The sequence below is a fragment of the Dreissena polymorpha genome, chromosome 16, assembly GCF_020536995.1.
Source record: "Dreissena polymorpha isolate Duluth1 chromosome 16, UMN_Dpol_1.0, whole genome shotgun sequence".
NCBI lineage: Eukaryota > Metazoa > Mollusca > Bivalvia > Myida > Dreissenidae > Dreissena > Dreissena polymorpha.
The window spans coordinates 19927433-19953837 of NC_068370.1; the positions used below are offsets into that span (position 1 = coordinate 19927433).

Below are 26405 nucleotides of genomic sequence, written 5' to 3' on the forward strand. Positions count from 1 at the left end.
TGCACATTTTGAGTGGTGGAAGGTCAAGGTCATTCTTCAAGGTCAAGATCATCCTTCAAGGTCAAAGGTCAATTTTCAATTTTTTTTCAAAGCGGCGTTATCATGAAGCTGCACATTTTGAGTGGTGGAAGTTCAAGGCCAAGGTCATCTTTCAAGGTCAAAGGTCAAAAAAAATATTAAAAATTTCAAAGCGGCGTTATCATGAAGCTGCACATTTTGAGTGGTGGAAGTTCAAGGTCATCCTTCAAGGTAAAAAAAAAATATATAAATTCAAAGCGGCGTTCTCATAAAGCTGCACATTCTGAGTGGTGGAAGTTGAAGGTCAAGGTCATCCTTCAAGGTCAAGGTCATCCTTCAAGGTCAAAGGTCAAAAAATAATAGTTTCAAAGCGGCCTCCTCATGAAGCTGCACATTTTGAGTGATGGAAATTGAAGGTCAAGGTCATTCTTCAAGGTCAAGGTCATTCTTCAAGGTCAAGGTCATCCTTCAAGGTCAAAGGTCAAAAAAATAAAATTTCAAAGCGGCGTTATCATGAAGCTTCACATTTTGAGTGGTGGAAGTTGAAGGTCAAGGTCATCCTTCCAGGTCAAAAAAAAATTATTTCAAAGCGGCGTTATCATGAAGCTGCACATTGAGTGGGAAGTTGAAGGTCAAGGTCATCCTTCAAGGTCAAAAAAAAAATATTTCAAAGCGGCGTTATCATGAAGCTGCACATTTTGAGTGGTGGAAGTTCAAGGTCAAGGTCATCCTTCAAGGTCAAGGTCATCCTCAAGGTCAAAGGTAAAAAGAAAATAAAAAAAAATCAAAGCGGCGCAATAGGGAGCATTGTGTTTCTGACGAACACATCACTTGTTTTTTTCAAACATGGTTAAAAAACACAAATATTTATTTTTATTATTTTATTTTTGAAATAATGTCCATCCATCCCACCCAAGAATCCCCCCCCCCCCCCCCTCCAAAAAAAAAAAAAAAAAAATTTTTTTTTTTTGCATTTTTTTGCATTTTTGGAAGAAAATGTCATTAATGACCACACCCCCACACTATACACCCCTCTCCACTCCACCCCTCCCTCCTTTGTGATTGAAATTGAGATAGGTCCCTACACCTTTAAAAAGAAAAATAGATGAGCGGTCTGCACCTGCAAGGTGGTGCTCTTGAATATTTTGGGGTCTTCAGAGTCATGCTACCTATCACCAGGGGCCTTAAGCATACCATCCCAATATTGCATTAAATTGTTGTTGTTAATACCTTGACATACAAAGTGTAACAGGATGTTTGTATGAGTCACGTTCTCTGTTACTTGGTAGGTCCCCTTGTTTGTTTCTTAGTCTGTACGCATAAAATATCAGAAGTTTGTATAGAATCTATTTCTACAGTTTACAAGCCATTGAATTCAACTTGAAATATCATGAAATACCAGGAAGTGTCGATTTGAAAGACTCATTTCCTTGTGCAGTTAGCCTCACATAAGTAAATTATGAGCCCTTTTTTTCTCAGAGGCATAAACGTTTGGCACATTTGTGACAAACCTCTTGTTACACATAACATGTTCATTTATTACACATTTGAATGTTAATTCAAGATTATTCTTGTTAAATGTTGTTGTTTTTTAGGGCCTTGGGAAGACATTGCAGTGCATCACCCTCTTGTGGACATTACTGGTAATTTTGTTTATATTTATTACTTTGTTTATTTATTCCCAATCTCAAAAGTTATTATTTATCTCAAATGACAGCGTAAAATTCCCAAAAGTAAGTTTAAAAAAAATAAATATATATAATATAAAGAGTTTTATGGTCATTCCATCTCCTTGTCCAACTCTCAACACTCTCAGCACATTTGATTTACTACCCGTAACTCTACTTGAAAACATTAGTGCTGATAATGTTAAAATAACCTTTTAATTAAGTTTACTGATCATGTAAGAAAAAAAACTACAACGCGATTTCTCAATTATATTCATAACAAGGCAATTTTTCCTAATCTAAAGTGGCCTGGCCCCAATTTTAATATGGTGGGGAAAAACACTGGTTTTACACAGTGTTGGCGTAAATCAGTAATAAACAATTAATAATTTAAAGAAAACATTGCATGTATCAGTTATTAGATTAAAATAGTTCTGATTCACAGTTTGTATTCAATTTTAATAACAAATATAACCGGATACATGTACACAATTTTGAAAACAAAATATGCACTGGCGATACATTTGCTAGCACTGTATTTGCATCATTTTAGCACGAGATTGTCTGTGTATTGGAAAAAAATGGATATCATGAATTTGTTGTTTTGAATCTTTGAATCCATTTTAAGCAAGGGTATCTAAAATGGTTGTGGAAAGCAATTGTCATAATCAGAAATATGTTTGGAAAACTAGTAGATAAATGTTTTTGAATTAATCTTGCTGACCAGTAATGGCAATTTGAACACATTTGTGTTACTGGTAAGCACTGTTTTCATGAAATGAGATTGTAAAGGCCCATGGTTTTCAGAATGAAACAAAGTGAAAAATGGAATTGAAAAGCTTCTTGTTTGATTATTATTTGAAAAAGATAGTGGCAAGAGGCTTAAGGTTAATTTTCATTCACATTGGACTTACATTGATCTGTTTAAGAAATAAACACATTTTCAATGTGCTTGTAATATTTGGTTGCATAAACTTGTGATCAACGAACAAATAAAATGTGTATGTTCTCAATATCTTTTAAATTATAACTCATTTGGCCAAAATGGATCTATAGTTTGAAATAATCGATAAGCATAATTAGACAGAGTGTTTTTCGAAAACCAGGCTCCTTGTTCAAGGGACAAGTTCAATTAATTAACTAAAAGTCTGCTGATGTAAATGAAATTTATGAGCAATCATCAACAAGTAATTAAATAAGGATGAGAAAATTAAGATTGTTGAATGTTTGTAAGTATTGAGCGAACTCCTATTTAAATTGCAGTAACTCACCACTAGACCTGAGTGGGCACCTATATTAAATAGTTTGTGGAGGCTCCTATCACAATACTATTGTATTGGCTCTCTCAAATAAAAATTTGAAATTAATGTAAAGAACTGACCTTTGATTTTTAGCTTGACTATTATATATGAAATACCTCGGCGTCGGCGTTTCAGTTTCTGTGCAAATGTTTAAGTTTTCGTACTACCCCAATTATTTTCATTGTCCCTTGACATATTGCTTTCATATTTTGCATACTTGTTTACCAACATGACCCCAACCTATTTACAAGAGCAGACAACTCTATCAAGCATTTTGTCATAATTATGGCCCCTTTTATACTTACAATATGCATATTATTGATAAATCTTTGTTAAACTTTGCATACTACCCCAAATATTTCCTATATCCTTTGACATATTGCTTTCATATTTTGCACACTTGTTTACCATCATGACCCCAACCTATAAACAAGAGCATACAACTGTATCAAGCATTTTGACATAATTATTGCCCCTTTTATACTTAGAATATGCATATTATTGATAAATCTATGTTTAACTTTGCGTACTTCCCCAAATATTTCCTATATCCTTTGACATATTGCTTTTTTATTTTGCATACTTGTTAACTAACATGACCCCAACCTATAAACAAGAGCAGACCACTGTATCAAGCATTTTGACATAATTATGGCCGCTTTTACACTTAGATAATTGAACATTTTGCTTAAATTGCCATAACTTCTTTATTTATGATCACATTTTATTATTACTTTGACAAAACAACACTTACCTGAATACCACAATAGATTCCACCCAAACAATACCCCACGCCCCTACCAAGAATCCCTTCCCCCCCAACCCCCCCCCCCAATTTTTTTTTTAAACATTATCTTATAAATTACCAGACCCCACATTATACCCCCCTCTCACACCCCTACCCCCCCCCCCCAATTTTTTTTTTTTTTCATCTAATAAATTACCCCACCCCACATTATACCCCCCTCTCATTCCCCCCCCCCCCCCCCCCCAAATTTTTTTCTTCCTTTTTTTATTTTTGAAAGATCGTCTAATAAATGCCCAACTCCCCACATTATACCCCTCTCAACCCCCCCCCCCCCCCCCCCCCGCTCAATAAATTATTGAATATGAACAATTTCCCCATGATGGCTTACGTTATACTGTCAAGCACTCGAATAGTGGAGCGCGCTGTCCTCTGACTGACAGCTCTTGTTCATTTATGCTATAATAATTAGTTTGTAATGATTTCATCATTTCACCCTTTTAAATAATTGCTTATGATGATTGTAGAGGCAGAGTCCTGACTGCTGTCCAACGATCGACAAAGCTGTGATAGTGAGCCCAAGCAGTTTAGTGAAGGTATTGTGGTCCACAGCTCAAACAAGCAGTTTCATAAAGGTATTGTGGTCCACAGCTCAAACAAGCAGTATAGTCAAGCTATTGTGGTCCACAGCTCAAACAAGCAGTATAGTCAAGGTATTGTGGTCCACAGCTCAAACAAGCAGTTAAGTCAAGGTATTGTGGTCCACAGCTCAATCAAGCAGTTTAGTCAAGGTATTGTGTTCTACAGCTCAAACAAGCAGTATAGTCAAGCTATTGTGGTCCACAGCTCAAACAGGCAGTATAGTCAATGTATTGTGGTCCACAGCTCAAACAAGCAGTATAGTCAAGCTATTGTGGTCCACAGCTCAAACAGGCAGTATAGTCAAGGTATTGTGGTCTTCAGCTCAAACAGGCAGTATAGTCAAGGTATTGTGGTCCACAGCTCAAACAAACAGTATAGTCAATGTATTGTGGCCCACATCTCAAACAGGCAGTATAGTCAAGGTATTGTGGTCCACAGCTCAAACAAGCAGTTTAGTCAAGGTATTGTCAACAGCTCAAACACGCAGTATAGTCAAGGTATTGTGGCCCACAGCTCAAACAGGCAGTATAGTCAAATAATGGTGGTCCACAGCTCAAACAAGCAGTATAGTCAAGCTATTGTGGTCCACAGCTCAAACAGGCAGTATAGTCAAGCTATTGTGGTCCACAGCTCAATCAATCAGTTTAGTCAAGGTATTGTGGTCCACAGCTCAAACAGGCAGTTTAGTCAAGGTATTGTGGTCCACAGCTTAATCAAGCAGTTTGGTCAAGGTATTGTGGCCCACAGCTCAAACAAGCAGTATAGTCAAGCTATTGTGGTCCACAGCTCAAACAGGCAATATAGTCATGCTATTGTGGTCCACAGCTCAATCAATCAGTTTAGTCAAGGTATTGTGGTCCACAGCTCAAACAGGCAGTATAGTCAAGGTATTGTGGTCCAAAGCTCAATCAAGCAGTTTAGTCAAGGTATTGTGGTCCACAGCTCAAACAAGCAGTTTAGTCAATGTAGTGTGGTCCTCAACTCAAACAAACAGTTAAGTCAAGGTATTGTGGCCCACAGCTCAAACAGGCAATATAGTCATGCTATTGTGGTCCACAGCTCAATCAATCAGTTTAGTCAAGGTATTGTGGTCCACAGCTCAATCAAGCAGTTTAGTCAAGGTATTGTGGTCCACAGCTCAAACAAGCAGTTTAGTCAATGTAGTGTGGTCCTAAACTCAAACAAGCAGTATAGTCAAGCTATTGTGGTCCACAGCTCAAACAGGCAATATAGTCATGCTATTGTGGTCCACAGCTCAATCAATCAGTTTAGTCAAGGTATTGTGGTCCACAGCTCAAACAGGCAGTATAGTCAAGCTATTGTGGTCAACAGCTCAAACAGGCAGTATAGTCAAGGTATTGTGGTCCTCAGCTCAAACAAGCAGTTTAGTCAATGAAGTGTGGTCCTCAACTCAAACAAACAGTTTAGTCAAGGTATTGTGGCCCACAGCTCAAACAGGCAGTTTAGTCAAAGTATTGTGGCCCACAGCTCAAACAAGCAGTATAGTCAAGCCATTGTGGTCCACAGCTCAAACAAGCAGTATAGTCAAGCTATTGTGGTCCACAGCTCAATCAAGCAGTTTAGTCAAGGTATTGTGGTCCACAGCTCAAACAGGCAGTTTAGTCAAGGTATTGTGGTCCACAGCTCAATCAAGCAGTTTAGTCAAGGTATTGTGGTCCACAGCTCAAAAAAGCAGTTTAGTCAAGGTATTGTGGTCCTCAGCTCAAACAAGCAGTTTAGTCAAGGTATTGTGGTCCACAGCTCAAACAAACAGTTTAGTCAAGGTATTGTGGCCCACAGCTCAAACAAGCAGTTTAGTCAAGGTATTGTGGTCCTCAGCCCAAACAAGCAGTTTCGTCAATGTAGTGTGGTCCTCAGCTCAAACAAACAGTTTGGTCAAGGTATTGTGGCCCACAGCTCACACAATCAGTTTAGTCAATGTAGTGTGGTCCTCAGCTCAAACAAGCAGTTTAGTCAAGGTATTGTGGTCCACAGCTGAAACAAGCAGTTTAGTCAAGGTATTGTGGTCCACAGCTCAATCAAGCAGTTTAGTCAAGGTATTGTGGTCCTCAGCTCAAACAAGCAGTTTAGTCAAGGTATTGTGGTCCACTGCTCAATCAAGCAGTTTAGTCAAGGTATTGTGGTCCACAGCTCAATCAAGCAGTTTAGTCAAGGTATTGTAGTCCACAGCTCAAACAAGCAGTATAGTCAAGGTATTGTGGTCCACATCTCAATAAAGCAGTTTAGTTAAGGTATTGTGGTCCACAGCTCAAACAAGCAGTTTAGTCAAGGTATTGTGGTTCACAGCTCAATCAAACAGTTTAGTCAAGGTATTGTGGTCCACAGCTCAATCAAGCAGTTTAGTCAAGGTATTGTAGTCCACAGCTCAAACAAGCAGTTTAGTCAAGGTATTGTGGTCCACAGCTCAATCAAGCAGTTTAGTTAGGGGAATTGTGGTCCACAGCTCAAACAAGCAGTTTAGTCAAGGTATTGTGGTCCTCAGCTCGGTCAAGCAGTTTAGTCAAGGTATTGTGGTCCACACCTCAAAGAAGCAGTTTAGTCAAGGTATTGTGGTCATTAACTCAAGCAGGCAGTTTAGTCAATGTAGTGTGGTCCTCAGCTCAAACAAACAGTTTAGTCAAGGTAGTGCGGTCCACAGCTCAAACAAGCAGTTTAGTCAATGTAGTGGGGTCCTCAGCTCAAACATTTTAGTCAAGGTATTGTGTTTCTCAGCTCAAACAGTTTAGTTAAGGTATTGTGTTCCTCGATCGTCAGTTTCTGAAAAACAAGATGTCAAGGTTTCCACAAAACACGGTGGTTGGGCCCAAAGATTACTGACTATTACTGGTTGGTAAATGTAGAATTTTGATTATCATTTGATAATTTGATGATTTCAAGGCTGATAAACTTGAAATATGAAAGCTATTCTGTCTTTTGGCATATGTCTTTCAATACACCTGGACGCTCGGTAATTTCTGTAACCACTCGTAAAATTGTACCAGACACAAGTTTTAATCAAAATTCTTATGTTTTCCACAAATATTCTACCACTTTCTTGCTGTAAACTAAGATTTAAAAGTAATATTTCATTGATTTCTGCCAGGAACACAGTCTATAACCATGAAAAAAATAAATCCAAACCTTTTGGTTTACGATTTTTGTTTTCTAAATAGCTTGCATACAGCATGGGATTGAATATTCTGAAAGATAAGTGTATCAACTTTCTGAATGGATGATTACAGACTGTTTAATTCGATTAGAAAAGAGCTTTTAAATGTTATTTAGACCCATATAAAGCGAGATAATGCAGTGCGACCTTTTGTTTACTGCCCATTTGTGACATCACAATTTGCGTACATTGTTGGTTCATGCTGTTGTGTTCTCAAACAAGCAGTTTAGTCAAGCTATTGTGATCCTCGGCTCAAACAGGCAGTATAGTCAAGGTATTGTGGTCCTTAGCTCAAACAAGCAGTTTAGTCAAGCTATTGTGGTCCTCAGCTCAAACAGGCAGTATAGTCAAGGTATTGTGGTCTTCAGCTCAAACAAGCAGTATAGTCAAGCTATTGTGGTCCACAGCTCAAACAAGCAGTTTAGTCAAGGTATTGTGGTCCTCAGCTCAAACAGGCAGTTAAGTCAAGGTATTGTGGTCCTCAGCTCAACTCTACATCCTGAAAACTGCACGATGCAGGACGCCGGACATAGAGTTATCACAATTACTCACCTGCAACACTTTGTGCTCTGGTGAGCTTGAAAGAGGTGGCACAAGAGATTACTGGCCATGATAGTGTTGACATTCTTATCACATTCAAAATTGTCTGCCAACTCTATAAACAAAATGCATGGTAAGTTTGATTTAAGACATTATTTAAAAAAAAAATGTGTTCAATTGTGTTACTTTTGTGGATATACTTTAGCCACCTTGTGGCAACTTTGGATTTGTTATATTTTGTGGAGCAGCATATTTTGCTATGAAATTTCATGCAATTGATTAACATAATAAGTTGAGGTGCTATGACAGATTTATTGTCAATCAAAATTCTGCATTGTTTGATAGATGTTCATGTTACTTCATGCAGTTTTGGCTCTATCTTGAAAAAAAAAAGTTCATGATGTTTATCTCGACATTATTAAGTCCAAGTTTGATGCTTTTTAAACTGGGGTCATATTAGAAAAACTTAAACCTTGTTACCACTCTAGTAGCCATAATTTATACCTCAAACTTGATGAAACTTGGTTTGATTGTTTATCTTGACAGTATGTTTGCCGAATTCCAATCTGGGTCTAGAGGGTGAAAGAGATCATGTGCTTACCGAGTTTGGTCCAAATTTAGCAGTAAAAATTGAAAATTGGAGTATAATACGCACTAAAAAAATCAGTGTCCGAAATCAGCCATGACGCTGTAATTTCAGAAAAAATGTGTCAATATATTATTTTGTTGTGAAAATTGCAAATCAATTTGGCGTTATCACCCATTTGTTTCACAGTGATACCCTAGTATATTGATGGCGATGTGTTATGGGGCCGTTGTCATGACAGTTGCATAATAATAAATATCTCTGTCTATTGTTCATATTACTGTTGATTGTTTTATTAACGCAAACATATGGTTGATTTGATACCAATGTGACAATTTGAAGACAATTCTTTCTAAGACAAATGGTTGCCCTGAAAAGGGCTGTTTTGTTGTTTCTCGCTAGTGACGAGTCGATCACAAGTCACTTCGACAATTACAAGATCGGCGCTAAAAAGTGGCTTTTTCGACAATTTCAAGAGAATTAATTTTTTAAGATTTGAGTGATTTGGAGCTGTTTTGATCGCAGTTGATGCTGTTGATTTGACGATATGTAGTCATTAGGCTGTTTGGAAGATAATGATGCTCAATGCTAAGTTTTTGTGTTTATAAGACCCTTGACGGTAAGTGTCAATAAGTGTAAATTAGCAATCGTTCACTCAGGCCCCTAGCAATCATTCACTCAGGCTCCTAAATCTGTCCCCTTTTATCAACACCTCCAATACACTGTTCCCGCTGACAAGCGATGGCCCTTCTCAACACCTTTACCAATAACACACGGGCCACCTGCTGACATCTGGTACAAGCAGTCATAATTGCAAAAGAAAGAAACAGACCATGTTTTTTTATAACATTTAATTCCATTTGACAATATTCAGAACGATAATAATAATAATAATAAATAATAAGTATTATTATTATTAGCTCGGCTGTTTTCAGAGAAAACCCGAGGTATTGTCATAGCCAGCTCGTTGTCTGCCGTCCGCGTTGTGCTAAAATGGTTTTAACCTTAACATTTGCTCTAAAATCAAAGTACTTCCACCTACAACTTTGAAACTTCATATGTAGCTGCACCTTGATGAGTTCTACACGCCACACCCATTTTTTGGGTCACTAGGTCAAAGGTCAAGGTCACTGTGACCTCTAATATAAAACTTTAACATAGGCTCTTCTTCTAACAAGCTTTCTTTTATTAGCTCATCTATTTTTTGAAAAAAAATTATGAGCTATTGTCATCACCTTGGCGTCGGCGTCTGCGTCGGCGTTGGCGTTGGCGTCCGGTTAAGTTTTGCGTTTAGGTCCACTTTTCTCAGAAAGTATCAATGCTATTGCATTCAAACTTGGTACACTTACTTACTATCATGAGGGGACTGGGCAGGCAAAGTTAGATAACTCTGGCGTGCATTTTGACAGAATTATGTGCCCTTTTTATACTTAGAAAATTGAAAATTTTGGTTAAGTTTTGCGTTTAGGTCCTATTTTCTCAGTAAGTATCAATGCTATTGCATTCAAACTTGGTACACTTACTTACTATCATGAGGGGACTGGGCAGGCAAAGTTAGATAACTCTGGCATGCATTTTGACAGAATTATGTGCCCTTTTTATACTTAGAAAATTGAAAATTTTGGTTAAGTTTTGTGTTTAGGTCCATTTTATTCCTTAAGCATCAAAGCTATTGCTTTCATACTTGCAACACTTACTAACTATCATAAGGGGACTGTGGAGGCAAAGTAATGTAACTCTGACTGGCATTTTGACAGAATTATGTGCCCTTTTTATACTTAGAAAATTGAAAATTTGATTAAGTTTTGTGTTTAGCTCCACTTTATTCCTACAGTATCAAAGCTATTGCTTTCATACTTGCAACACTTATGAACTATCATAAGGGGACCGTGCAGGCAAAGTTATGTAACTCTGACTGGCATTTGGACGGAATTATGGGCCCTTTATACTTAGAAAATTGAAAATTTGGTTAAGATTTGTGTTTTAGTCCACTCTACCCCTAAAGTATCATAGATATTGCTTTCATACTTGGAACACTCACAAACTATCATAAGGGTACAGTAAAAGGACAAGTTGCATAACTCTGGTTGTCATTGTTACGGAATTATGGCCCTTTTTTGACTTAGTAACTTTGAATATATGGTTAAATTTTGTGTTTCGATCCACTTTACTTCTTAAGTATCAAGGCTATTGCTTTCAAACTTCAAATACTTTCATGCTATCATGAGGTTACTGTACCTGGCAAGTTGAATTTTACCTTGACCTTTGAATGACCTTGACTCTCAAGGTCAAATTATTAAATTTTGCTAAAATTGCCATAACTTCTATTTATGATTAGATTTGATTGATACTTTGACGAAACTACTCTTACCTGACATACCACAATAGACTCCACCCAAACCATCCCCCGTGCCCTCCCCCCCCTCCCCCCCTCCGCCCTCCCCCCCCCCTAATTTTTTTTTTTTTTTTTTTTTTTAAGATCATCTCACAAATGACCACCACACCCTCACACTATACCCCCCCCACCCCACCCCCACCCCCCCCCAATTTATTTTTTTTTTTTTTTTTTTTTTTACGATCATCTCACAAATTATCACCACACCCTCACACTATACCCCCCCCCCCGCCCCCCATTATTTTTTTTAAACGGTTATGTTTGAAATACCGTCCAACCATCGCACCCAAAAAATACCCCCCCATTCCCCCCCCCCCCCCCTCGATTTTTTTTTTTTTTTTCGCTTTTTTGGAAGATAATGTAATAAATGTCCACAACCCCACACTATACACCCCTCTTGACTCCACCCCTCCCTCCTTTGTGATTGAAAATGAGAGTCCCTTCACCTTTGAAAAGAAAATAGATGAGCGGTCTGCACCCGCAAGGCGGTGCTCTTGTTAAAAAATGCACCCACAGCGGAGCATTGGCACCCGCTATGCCTTGCTCTTGTATATCTGTAATACCGATGGTGGTTTATTTAGCATGTATGGTAATATACAGTGTAGCCATGACAATTACCGTAAGCACAGTTGCCCCTGTTTGATGTAATGGTGTAATTCAAAATGGCTGACACGCAGTGAATAACAACGATTAAGTTAAACAATTTCACAGGAAAAATTTTGGTTCTGCTCTACATTCATATATAATATGCACCCCGTACTTGAAGAAAAATTCGGCTGGTAACAAAGTGCGTATTATATTTGTGTATTTACGGTAAATCTTAGACAAACCTTAATACCACTCTTAAAAGTCTCATTGATGACTAATCTTAATAAAACTTGTTCAGTATGTATATCTTGACAAAATCTGTGCCAAGATTGAGTGTGGGTCAAATAGGTTCATTAAAAGGCCATACGGTTGAATCCTAAAAAATCACGTGTGATTCAAGTCTGATGAAATTGGTTTGAAAGTAAACACTCAAGACAGTCAACCCAAGTTTGAATTTGGGTTATATGGGGTAAAAGTCTAGGTCATGGGGTAATATGTAAACCTTGTTACCTTTCTAGAAACCACATTGTGTATACAATGAATCTTGTTGCTTGTCTTGAGTTTAAGTAAAAAAAAGTCACAATGTAAAATCTTAGACACTTGTCATGCCTTGGATCAGATTAATGCTTTGGTGCCATTATGGTCCTCTTGTTAATTATAACTTTCAGTGATAGCTCTAGTTTCTCATGAACAGATTTTAAAAAGTGCCTGTATACATGAGATTAAGTGAAATAATTAGCATGATCAAGTTTTCTGGAAGGACTCTTGAAGTTAGCATTTACACTTCTGAAAAGATTCTGAAAACAATTTTGTTTCCTTACAGAACTGGGACAGTGAGATAAGAAAGTGGCTGGGCAATCAAGTGAGCTCTTTGGTAATTGACAATGGCAGCAAGGAGGAGATTGACAGAAACCTCAGTATGTTATTTGAGGCAAACAACATTCTCACTTATACATTATCACATAGATTTAGATGTTGCTGGGAATGAGATTTTGACCCATCTGGTCAAAAATGACTTTTTCAGTTAAGCATATATTATAGAAGTGTTACATCTGACAAATCGAAATCTGAAATATTAGCATCCAATTCCTAAAAATGAAGAAGTTAGGCAATTTTTAGCTCACCTGTCACGAAGTGACATGGTGAGCTTATGTGACTGTGTGATGTCCGTTGTGCATGCGTGCGTGCGTGCATGTGTCCATCAACAATTTGTTTGTGTAGACAGTAGAGATCACAGTTTCCGTCCAATCTTTATGAAATTTGGTCAGAATGTTTATCTTGATGAAATCTGGGTTGGGATTGTATTTGGGTCATCTGGGGTCAAAAACTAGGTCACTAGGTCAAATAATAGAAAAACCTTTTGTAGACAACAGAGGTCACAGTTTTCATCCAATCTTTATGAAATTTTTTCAGAATGTTTATCTTGGTGAAATCTGGGTTGGGATTGTATTTGGGTCATCTAAGGTCAAAAACTAGGTCACTAGGTCAAATAATAGAAAAACCTTGTGTAGACAATAGAGGTCACAGTTTTCATCCAATCTTCATGAAATTTGGTCAGAATGTTTATCTTGATGAAATCTGGGTTGGGATTGTATTTGGGTCATCTGGGGTAAAAAACTAGGTCAAATAATAGGAAAACCTTGTGTTGACAATAGAGGTCACAGTTTTCATCAGATCTTAATGAAATTTGGTCAGCATGTTTATCTTGATGAAATCTGGGTTGGGGTTGTATTTGGGTTATCTGGGGTCAAAAACTCTGTCACTAGGTCAAATAATAGAAAAACCTTGTGTAGACAAAGAGGTCACAGTTTTCATACAATCTTTATGAAATTTGGTCAGAATGTTTATCTTAATGAAATCTGGGTTGGGATTGTATTTGGGTCATCTGGGGTCAAAAACTAGGTCACTAAGTCAAATAATAGAAAAACCTTGTGTAGAGGTCACAGTTTTGATCCAATTTTTATGAAATTTGGTCAGAATGTTTATCTTGATAATATCTGATTTTGGATTGTATATGGGTCATCTGGGGTCAAAAATTAGGTCACCGGGCCAATTCTAGTAAAACCTTGTGTAGATGAAAGAGGTCACAGTTTTCATCACGCCTTAATAAAATTTTGTCAGAATGTATTAATTAATGAAATCCGGCTTGGGATTGTATATGGGTCTGATATAATCGTTATGTTTGAATGTTTTTTTCAATCGTGTACCTTATGCTATTTATTCAACTTTTGGTTCTGCGCCTCAGAATTACCGCATATCTGAAACCGAGAATCGTATTTAACTTAAGCGTATGATCGACATGGAGCTGGACTCCAAATTGCCAATATACAATTCACGATTTACAACGATTTTTACATTATAACGCAAACAAAAAGACAAATCTGTGTTGTAAGTTGATAAACTCGTATTTGTTATTGTATTAATATGGATTATGTTCCATAGCTGGGATACTTTACTCTTGTAAAAATCGGCACTGAACGTTTGGTCAGACGATAGCCGACCTGATATTTCTACGAGTTCGCGGAGTGTTTTCTTGTAGTTTATGTTAGCAAGTGTTGATGTTGGTTATTTTCATGTGTCAAGAGATACCTACCTTGTATATATATAATATATCAGAACTTGTTTTTTGTCAAAATGATGAAAAATGTTGTTTTATGACATATTGATAGTGTTTAAGTGACTTGGCCACGCACCCAACACCTGTGACTTAGTAGTTATCCCCCGCCATAGACCAAAGCGTCTATACGTCATGGGTTAATAATAGTCTTAAGGATTCCGTTATGTCCATGATAAGGATTCGTACTTTTGATACTTTTGGAATTTTTGGCACAATTTTTGCGAAAATCAGTATGGAAGAGTTAAGCTTTAGAATGTATCTGACGAATACTTATCAATTCTGGTCAGTTGAGAAAACCAAATTGTTGTGAGAAATATCAACTCGTCCGGCTTTAATTCTTGTTTTAGGTTATTCTTCAAAATAAAACTAATGTTTTATAGCAAGAAGTGGTTTGACATAGTACAAGAAAGGGTAGTCACAATTTATTTTCCTCGGAAACGACATCTGGGCTAAAGGGGTCAAAATCTCATTCCCAGCCACAGATATAGATCTCTTACTCCAGCAGATAGACAACACATTTCCCAACAGTCTAATAACTTAAGATGTTTTTGCAAAAGATCAAATTGCTTTTTGGGAAGGAAAGGGTTGTTACAAGATATTCCAGTCCAATATGAATGGATTTTAAAATTGGCATGACAGGCATGGTCAGCTGAAGTTATCTAATAATCCAGTCCATACTGCAAAGGCCAAGGTCATTATTGAAGTTCCAATTTCAAATATCAGTCATCAACAATTAATTTTCCAGCATGGATGCATTTCTAAATAGCTTAGAATACATTAGGAGAATACCAGGTGTAATGCAAGAACTAGTAAGGGCAAGTAATGGTCAAAAATCAAATTTAACTATAAAAAAATATCTGGAAACTAGATCTTTATTGTAGCTTTTCAAATAATGAAGAAAAAAAATAGCATCATGGTGGGCATTTATAAGTAAATGTAAAACATATGCCCGTTGTTCCAATCTAAATGAGAATACATGACTTTTCTGATATGGATTTTTGAAGAGACTTTTGCAGAAATCATGGCCATTATGAGAGGGGTACTAAGTTAACCATATTGACATTAAATTGTTTTAATTAGAATTTAAAATAAAGTTACATACATAATTTTGAAAACCTCTCTATGAAGACATAAGCTATAGAGATGCATTCAATATACAAATAGAATGACCTAAACCAGCTTCTTTGATAGGCATTTTTGTGTGAAAAATATGTATAATTATCCCCACGCTTTTTGAAAAGCGTGGGGATATTGTGGTTATCTCCGCCGTCCTTCCGTCCATCTGTCCGTCCTACACTATTAGCACTAGAACCTTGAAACTTACACACATGGTAGCTATGAGCATATGTGCGACCCTGCACTATTTGGAATTTTGATCTGACCCCTGGGTCAAAAGTTATGGGGGTTGGGGTTGGGCCGGGTCAATGATTTTCACCTCATTTCTTCAGGTTATTTTACATTAACTTCTTTATTTCTACACCGATTTACTTCAAAATGATACTGAACCTCTCATGACAATACGGTCAATTTCAACTATGCATGGCCCCATTACCAACCCCGCCCACATAGACCACACGCACCCAAAGTTGCCTTTTACTATAATTTCTTTATTTTTACACCGATTCATTTCAAATTGATACTGAACCTCTGTTATGACAAAACGGTCAATCTCAACTATGCATGGCCCCATCACCAACCCTGGGGCACCTCGCCCACATAGACCACACCCACCCAAAATTGCCTTTTACAATAATTTCTTCATTTCTACACCGATTCACTTCAAATTGATACTGAACCTCTCTTATGACAATACGGTCAATCTCAACTATGCATTGCCCCATTACCAAACCTGGGGCGCCCCGCCCACATAGACTTCACCCACCAAAAATTGCCTTTTACTATAATTTCTTCATTTCTACACCGATTCACTTCAAATTGATACTGAACCTCTCTTATGACAATACGGTCAATTTCAACTATGCATGGCCCCATTACCAACCCTGGGGCCCCCCTGAGTCAAACATGCGGCGTGGGGATATGCGCTGGCCTCTGCCGCGCCATTTCTAGTTTTATACATGATAGAATTCACATGCATGTAATGGTCAAAACTCCAGGAAAAAAGATTGAGACTTCGAAAGGCAGCCCAATCACAATTTCCAATCTCAAAGTTACCATTGATACTCCGTCATAAGTTTGTGCACTAATCAGGGGGTAAATAGATATCTTTTATTCACCGACTGCTTCGGATATTGATATATTTACAGAGAATACTGTATATGCATAAATATAATTATACAATGTACTGTGAAACCATTTATTTTTGCCAGCATGAAATTTCGTCATTTTTATAAAAATGACGTTTTCGTCAGCACTTAAATTCGCCAATTCCTGACTATGAAAAGAAATAAAAATGCTTCAATTTAAATCCGATTTGTTTGTCCGAAATATATCGCGGTTGCGATAAATCGTAGTAGGGAAAGAGGAAGGGCACTTGAGAGTCACTTGCAGGAGGTGGGGCCTGTTTGTCACATGTCAATATACTAGTCTTTTGTTATCAGGTGATCAGTTATTGGCCCCCATTAGTGTATCATTATTAAGATGAGCGGATTAGTGGGACCGAATAAGCGTTAACGAGTGTTTGAAACAGTGAAGCCAATTGCCAATTTGTCTTATTCATTTATTATCATCGCCAAACTAATAACAATCTTACCTATATCGGCGCAAATTAGTGAAGATGCGAAGATTATTGGTTAAAATTAGTGTAAGCAAACTATTTGGTCAATTTTCAATAAAGTTCCAAGAGTTTTGCATCGTAAATATTTGATCACTTCAAATACAATAATTTTCTGAAGTGTAAAATTAACAGTGCATTATGAGACAGCGGTTTCATAGGGCATAGTTCAGATTTAATTGTAACAACCAATGGACGAATGAGTTTAAATTAGATTGAATGCAATAGGATACAAAGCAATGTTTTATTGTGTCATACTCAGTCATTCGTAAAAACGTGCTTTCCGGGGATTTCCTGAAAATCGCGCAAAAATATAAGTGAATTTTTGTAAACAAATACCCTACGTTTGGATGGAACTAATCGTCATGATTGTTAATTTCTCTGTAATCTGCTACGTTTTCAATTGCTACAAGTAACACTTACTTGAAACATGTATCGTAAAACTTGTCAAAGCTGTCAATAATTAAAATATCTATAGCCCATAAACGAAGCACAAGCTAGTTTTACATCTGTATTGTAGTTAAACGCAAAAAACCAAACACAAATCGATATGTTCTGTATAAATGTGTAATAAATGCGGAGAAAGTCAGGTGTTGATCACACATCATCATCTTTTCATTTCGTTTATTGTCTTTGATCCGGATCCGCTGCGTGACAGCTGTATAATTTGCAACAAAACCGAAAAACACAATACACACAATGGATTATAAAGTTGTTAACAATTTGCGCTAATCATTACTATTCTACCTAAACGAAGTCAACAGAGTCGATGCAGCTGTACTGCACTCGCGTTTTAGAGCAATGTCACGTGTCAGTTAAGTACACTGTGTAATCTACGCCCTTTTGTGTCAAAACCGGATTAATCTTGATTACGAAACAGACGGAGTATGTATGCATGGATTACGTTGGATTTTAGGGCCTCATGCCTTTTGTAATTCAGTCTTTATAATTTGTTCAAATATGATAAATAATTGTTCGTTAGGATCTTGAATTCGTCAATAGGTCGACTGACGGAATACACAAAAATTAATGCCTGACGATTAATAATGGTTTCACAGTAAGTTATTAGTGGTACATAATATGAAACACCAGTGGTTTTACATACCATGCGTACGCTTTAAGATATAATATTGATAATCATACTAATTTTGAGTACCATTTAGTTCAAAACATTGCAGTTTGTGTTTAAAGGATTCAGTTGACATTATTATGAAAGCTCATCACTTGGTACGTGACAAAAAATGGCACAGCAAGGCGTTTAAGCAGACAATCATTATTTACATGTATACTCTCATTATCTACCTGTGTGTGAGAGACAACCAGCTTGGTCGGACTGTAACTTTATCATTCAACTTGCTATTTAAAGATGACTTAACACAGATGACAACCATGAGGAGAAATCATTTTTGTGGGTAAAACTCTGCTCCCTACCACAAGGTCACATTCAGAGTACAAAAGTCAAAGTTGGCATTTGAACATCTTCAAAGTTATTGTCTCATCATAACACAACAGTTAGGGTGTTACACTTGTCTCCATTCCTCGAAGGTCAAGGTCCCTCTTAAATGATAAAATATATAATATGGATATAAAACACCTTATTTCGACTGTAACTTTTTCATTCATCAGGCTTTTTTAAGATAAGTTACCACTTATCACAACCTTGAGGACACGGCATTTTGTGGGTAAAAAGTGTCTCACTACCTCAGAGGTCAGTGTCACTTTAAGAGGTAAAAAGTCAAAATTGGCTATGAAACAGTATGTCTAGGCTGTAACCTTTTCATTCATTATTCAACTAACCTTAAATGACTACCATGAGGAGACTGAGTGTTGCATGTCTCATTACCTCAAAGGTTTATAGTCTTAATTGGCCATAAACAGTTCGTGTTTGACATAAGAGGAGTTTTGAGACAGACAAACGTGGAGTGTTGGGGCATTTGCACTTTATGGAAACTTCTTGTTTCTTTAGGACTTTAATTCTTTTGATATTTTACTTCTTAAAAATTAGTGTGTTTCAAAATTTAAAAGCACAAAAATATTCCTAAAATAGAGTCTAAAAAAATAAAGAGACAAAATGACAAATAACCTATTGCATTGGATTTCAGCTATTCCTTTGTATTACTTCACCTGCCTGATGTTTAGCATTTGATTTACTGTAGTATGAACCTTATATTATTAAATAAAATAAATTAAGGAAAATACGATTTTTATGTCCCCCACCACTATAGTGGGGGACATATTGTTTTTGCCCTGTCTGTTGGTTGGTTGGTTTGTGTGTTTGTTTGCTCCAACTTTAACATTTTGCCATAATTTTTGCAATATTGAAGATAGCAACTTCATATTTGGTATGCATGTGTATCTCATGGAGCTGCACATTTGAGTGGTGAAAGGTCAAAGTCATCCTTCAAGGTCAAAGGTCAAATATATAGCTTCAAAGCGGCGCAAAAGGGGACAGTATTTATGACAAACACATATCTTGTTTAATCTTAAATATGGTTGTCTTTCACAACTTCAAAACAATTACATACCAAAAAGTACACAAGACCAAAACTTTGAACTCATTTTTCCTAACTGAGATCATTTCAACTAAATAATCTTTAAGCTGTCTGATGAAATCATTGCCTATTGCCAGTATACATGCCCATGTACCCAAGTAATGCAAATAGTACGGTCCACTGACTTGTCACATGTGTCTGCCTGCATGGCTGTCATCTAGTTAAAAGACAAAACACTTGAGTTTAACTCCATTTATGTACACCCAATCATGTTCATATCAAATATCACACAGTTAAGTACAATATGTATTGCTAATGCTTTCAAGTTTGCATACATATTTTGGTTTTTCTTTGTGAAGAGTGTATACATTTTGCCTCAGGCTGTATAAAAGTTTCTCAGCTGCTGGTTCAGCTGATGTTTAATATGGTATCGCCCAACAAATATTAGAACGGGTCAAACTTTTTGCCCCCGGATCGAAAGATTGGGGGTATATTGTTTTTGGCCTGTCTGTCTGTCTGTCATTCATTGTGTGTCCCAAAACTTTAACCTTGGTTAAAGTTTTGCGATAACTTTTGAAATATTGAACATAGCAACATGATATTTGGCATGCATGTGTATCTCATGGAGTTGCACATTTTGAGTGGTTAAAGGTCAAGGTCATCCTTCAAGGTCAAAGGTCAACAAAAAAATCAACGTGGCACAATAGGGGGCATTGTGTTTCTGACAATACATCTCTTGTTTATTTAATCACTGGGTTCTACCATGCAGACCATGTATATCTGCAGTTTGTGTAAAACCTGTTAAGTTTATGCCTGATTTTAATTGTGTTTGTTTTTATATATGCTTTTTTTCTTGTTTTTAGGTCATTTCATGTTACAGAAGGGGCGTAGGATTTCCAATCCAGTGTTGATTATTTCATACGAAACATTTCGCTTGCATGCGGCTGTATTGCAAAAGGGTGAAGTTGGTATGGTTATATGTGATGAGGTAAATTATCAGATACAAGCTGGTATTCTGGACTTAATAATTTTGGCATCACCAAATTCATGTCATGGTTATCAGGTTTTAACTAAAAATAATCCAGCCAGTGAGTGTAAAAAGTATTTTTTCCCCATCTTAGCACAAGGTAATTTCTTTCTTCCCCCTTGTTTTGTGTAATGCTGAATCCAACATTTGCTTAAAGGTTACAATTACTGGCCAATAATATCTTGACTGAGTTCAAAACTGGATCATGTGGGGTCAAAACTAGGTCCCTATATCAAATAAAAGAAAAAGGTTATGAACATTATAGGCAACAATTACTGCCCACATTTCATGAAACTTGGTAAGAAGATTAATCCTAATTATATCTCAGCCTATTCTGGCCCAGAACACTATAGATGCCACATTAACAGCCCAGTCTTCATGAAACTTGGTCAGAACATTAATCCAAGGTGTATGTCAACCAAGCTCAAAACTGGGTAAAAGGGATTTTAAAACATGGTCATAGAAAAGGAAATCTTGTTAACGCTCTACAAACCACATATTTTGCTTTATCCTCTTGAAACTTAGTCAGAGCATTTGTCAGAATGATATCTGAGCAGAGTTTGAAACTTGGTTACACGGTTAAAAGAAGGGATGAGAAATTCTTACAAAATTATCTACCACAAGTTTGTTCCACCATTCAGTTCAATTTTGTTCACATTTATCCAAAAACAAGGGCAAAAAAAAAAAAAAAAAAACTTTTTACAACCTGCTACATTTATGATTCAATCTTGAATCAATGTCAAGCGGGTCTGGAAACTAGGTCTCCAGATCAAATCTTTAAAAAAAAATCTTACCACTTCAGGGGCAATATTTGTGACTCAAGCTTGTTAAACCTTTGTCAGAATGTTAATGTTGAAAATATCTAGGCAAATTTGAATAGGGGTCAAGCGGGGTAAAAAACCAGATAACCAGGTCAAGTGTTCAACAATTGGTTCCATTCACTCAGGTGAACGCATAAGGGCTATAATTGTCTCCTGTCTTCATTCCAAAACACAGTTTTTCCTCACTTCTTTGTGGATGGTACTGGGACTGGTTAAATTAGAAAGATTAGCTGTTTTCAGTCAAATTGCATGTTTATGCATTCTAAGGAGGACATATATAAGTCACACTGTAATTTTGACTTTTATTTCCCATGACCAGACCATGTGTCAACTCCCATGCTGCTTGGTGAAAGATCAAGATCACAATTCAAGGTCAAACGTGGTGCATTTTTATGGCTGCTCTTTAACATTTGTGGGAATTTTTTATCATAACTAAAGAATATTATTCTTCAAGATGAGCCAATGTATTGCAATAACTTCCATTGGAGGTCACAATTTAAGATCAAAGACATGATTTTTTGTATTGTCTCAGCATGTATATCCCTGGTCGGATTTTCATATAACTTCAGGTTATTAATCCCCATGACCAGATGTATGTTATGTTCGTCTCACATGCTTCTCTGTAAAAGGTCAAGGTCATTTTTCAAGATAAGAAGTCAATAAATTTAATTTGAGCTCTGTTATGTTTACATGGCTGGGGGGATGTGAAACAGCTCACCTAATCACATAGTTTTCATGGGAAGCTTTTTGGATACTGTGATGTCAGCCATATGTTTGCATGCATGCATTTACTTTTGTTCTAATAACTTCTCCTCGGATATGTTGCATGCTATCCTAATCAATCCTGCAGTATAAGGTCAAGATCTCGACGATATTAATGTAATTATACCCCCACTAAACGAAGTTTAGGGGGGTATATAGGAGTGAGCTTGTCTGTCTGTCGGTCGGTTGGTCTGTCTGTCGGTCCGTGTCCGCTCTCTAATTCAAGTAGTTTTCATCCGATATTCACTCAACTTGGTCAGAAGTTGTATCTAGATGATGTCTAAGCCAAGTTCAAACATGGGCCTTGCCTGGTCAAAAACTAGGTCACGGGGTCACTTAGTGTGTTTTAAACATTGAGCATGTTGTTCGCTTTCTAATTCAAGTAATTTTCATCAGAGCGTCACCAAACTTGGTCAGAAGTTGTATCTAGATAATGTCTAGGACTTGTATCTAGATAATGTCTAGGCCAAGTTCAAACATGGGTCATGGCAGGTCAAAAACTAGGTCACCTGGTCACTTATTGCGTTTTAAACACTGAGCATGGTGTCCGCTCTCTAATTCAAGTAGTTTTCATCTGATCTTCACCAAACTTGGTCAGAAGTTGTATCCAGATGATGTCAAGGTCTAGTTCGAATATGGGTCATGCCGAGTCAAAAAACTAGGTCACTGGGTCACTTAGTACGTTTTACACATTCAGCATGGTGTCTGCTCTCTAATTCAAGTAGTTTTCATCCGATCTTCACCACACTTGGTTAGAAGTTGTATCTAGATGATGTGTAGGTCAAGTTCGAACATGGGCCATGCAGGGTCAAAAACCAGGTCACGGGTTCACTTAGTGCATTTTAAACATTGAGCACGGTGTCTGCTGTTTTTTATGAAGACAACATGCAAAATATTCTGTGTCAACGTTTTTGTCAAATTTGTCCAAACGAAACGACGTACCTATAGGTGAAATGGCGTCGCTACGACTTTTCGCCGGGAAAAAAGCCAACAATCATTCTACAACATTTCGTCACGTGGCTTTTTCAAGGGCTCTGATTGGCGTAAAGCTACAAGATATAGCACAAAACACGCGCCAGACTTCATATATTCAGAAAAGACGAAAAAAATATTTTGAAAATTTTGGAGCTACGAGGTTTGAGAACGACAGCGACGATATAGTGGAGCTATCCTACTAACCCCGGCGTCGGCGTTTCCGTTCCGTGCCGTGCTGTTAGCGTGCAAATGTTAAAGTTTTCGTACTACCCCAATTATTTTCATTGTCCCTTGACATATTGCTTTCATATTTTGCATACTTGTTTACCAACATGACCCCAACCTATAAACAAGAGCAGACAACTCTATCAAGCATTTTGTCATAATTATGGCCCCTTTTCCACTTAGAATATGCAGCAAATGTTTAAGTTTGCGTACTACCCCAAATATTTTCAATGTCCCTTGACATATTGCTGTCATATTTTGCATACTTGTTTACCATCATGACCCCAACCTATAAACAAGAGCATACAACTGTATCAAGCATTTTGACAGAATTATTGCCCCTTTTATACTTAGAATATGCATATTATTGATAAAGCTATGTTAAACTTTGTGTACTACCCCAAATATTTCCTATATCCTTTGATATATTGCTTTTATATTTTGCATACTTGTTTACCAACATGACCCCAACCTATAAACAAGACCAGACAACTCTATCAAGCATTTTGTCATAATTATGGCCCCTTTTCCACTTAGAATATGCAGCAAATGTTAAAGTTTGCGTACTACCCCAAATATTTTCAATGTGCCTTGACATATTGCTTTAATATTTTGCATACTTGTTAACCATCATGACTCCAACCTATAAACAAGAGCAGACCATTGTATCAAGCACTTTGACATAATTATGGCCCCTTTTACACCTAGGTAATTGAACATTTTGCTTAAATTGCCATAACTTCTTTATTTATGATCACATTTTATTATTACTTTGACAAAACAACACTTACCTGAATACCACAATGGATTCCACCCAAACAATACCCAGAATTCCTGCCCCCCCCCCCCCCCCCCCCGAACCCCCCCCCCCCCCCAAAAAGAATTTTTTTTTTTTTAAACATCATCTAATAAATTACCACACCCCACATTATTTTTATCCCCCGCCATCGGCGGAGGGATATTGTTTTGGTGTTGTCCTTCAGTCTGACCATCCGGAGCCATATCTTGGAAGTGCTTTGGCGGATTTCATTGAAACTTGGTATTAGTATATATATATGGATAACAGGATGATGCACGCCAAATGGCATCGTTAACCATCTGTTAATAATGGAGTTATGGCCCTTTTTATCTTGAAAAAAAATGCTTTTTTGTGAGTCCGGAGCCATATCTTAGAAGTGCTTTGGCAGATTTCATTGAAACTTGGTATGAGTATATATATGGATAAGAGGATGATGCACGCCAAATGGCATTGTACACCATCTGTTAATAACGGAGTTATGGCCCTTTGTATCTTGAATAAATGCTTTTTTGAGTCTCAAATATAAAAATATAAATATATATATACTTTTGTGTCCAGAAGCATATTGGCGGGGGATATCAATTCAACGAACTTGCTTGTTTTTTTAACATCATCTAATAAATTACCCCACCCCACATTATACCCCCCTCTCCTCCCCCCTCTACCCCCCCGACCTCCCCCCCCCCATTTTTTTTTTTTAACATCCTCTAATAAATTACCCCACCCCACATTATGCCCCCCTCTCACACACCCCCAACAATTTTTTTTTCCTTTTTTTTTTTGAAAGATCGTCTCATAAATGACCACACCCCACATTATACCCCCTCTCAACCCCCACCCCCCCCCCCCCAAAAAATATAAAAAAATATTTTTTTATTTTTGAAAGATCGTCTAATAAATTATTGAATATGAACAATTTCCCCAAGATGGCTTACGTTATACTGTCAAGCACTTGAATAGTGGAGCGCGCTGTCCTCTGTCAGCTCTTGTTATTACTCTAATAAAAAAACAGAATGGTGTCAGACTGTGTTGTGTGGGTAACATATATTGACATTTAATGTTTAGGGTCATCGACTGAAAAACTGTGAGAACCAGACATACCAGGCACTGATGGGGCTACACTGCACAAGACGCATCCTGCTGTCTGGAACACCAATCCAGAATGACCTTCTAGAGTATTTTAGTCTCATACACTTTGTCAACAAAGGAATACTGGGTAACAATTATATACCCTCGCTATTTTGCAATCTCACTGTTTGTCAACCTACATATTTTACATTCTACAGTGTCCTATACAACACTGATGTTTACTGTAGACACAATACTATAGAATGTTGTCAAGTTGCGTTCAACATGATGTACTGTAGACACTGTGGTATGTTGTTGAGTTCAGTTGAGTTCAACATGATGATGTACTGTAGACACTGTGGTATGTTGTTGAGTTCAGTTGAGGTCAACATGATGATGTACTGTAGACACTGTGGTATGTTGTTGAGTTCAGTTGAGGTCAACATGATGATGTACTGTAGACACTGTGGTATGTTGTTGAGTTCAGTTGAGGTCAACATGATGATGTACTGTAGACACTGTGGTATGTTGTTGAGTTCAGTTGAGTTCATTATGATGATGTACTGTAGACACTGTGGTATGTTGTTGAGTTCAGTTGAGTTCATTATGATGATGTACTGTAGACACTGTGGTATGTTGTTGAGTTCAGTTGAGTTCAACATGATGATGTACTGTAGACACTGTGGTATGTTTATGAGTTTAACATGATGATGTACTGTAGACACTGTGGTATGTTGTGGAGTTCAGTTGAGTTCAACATGATGATGTACTGTAGACACTGTGGTATGTTGTTGAGTTCAGTTGAATTCAACATGATGATGTACTGTAGACACTGTGGTATGTTTATGAGTTCAACATGATGATGTACTGTAGACACTGTGATATGTTGTTGTGTTCAGTTGAGTTCAACATGATGATGTACTGTAGACACTGTGGTATGTTGTTGAGTTCAGTTGAGTTCAACATGATGATGTACTGTAGACACTGTGGTATGTTGTTGAGTTCAGTTGAGTTCAACATGATGATGTACTGTAGACACTGTGGTATGTTTACAGGGTTCGCACAGGGCTTGAAAAGTGCTTGAAAATGAGTCCTAGGCTTGAAAAGCCCTTGAACAAAGGTTGGCCTTGAAAAAGTGCTTGAAAAGTGCTTATTTCATGTAAAAAAGCCTTGAAAATGTTTATTTCTGCTCATAATTACTAGGGATGGCAAAATTATTCGAATATTCGAATATTCG

At 37.2% G+C, this 26405-nt stretch overlaps 1 protein-coding gene across 2 annotated transcripts in view; it reads left to right on the top strand.

Annotated features, from left to right (window-relative positions):
* Window positions 1-26405, top strand: part of LOC127862914 (DNA repair and recombination protein RAD54-like) — a 170427-nt gene that overhangs the window by 69239 nt on the left and 74783 nt on the right. For both annotated transcript variants that reach the window (XR_008040851.1, XM_052402188.1), the window contains exons 8-12: window positions 1614-1661; window positions 4259-4327; window positions 12475-12568; window positions 20355-20479; window positions 25166-25316. Coding sequence is in view for 1 of the 2 variants with exons in the window: in XM_052402188.1 (XP_052258148.1) it covers window positions 1614-1661; window positions 4259-4327; window positions 12475-12568; window positions 20355-20479; window positions 25166-25316 (487 nt within the window). In the remaining variant the exon portion in view is untranslated. The remainder of the gene's footprint in view (window positions 1-1613; window positions 1662-4258; window positions 4328-12474; window positions 12569-20354; window positions 20480-25165; window positions 25317-26405) is intronic.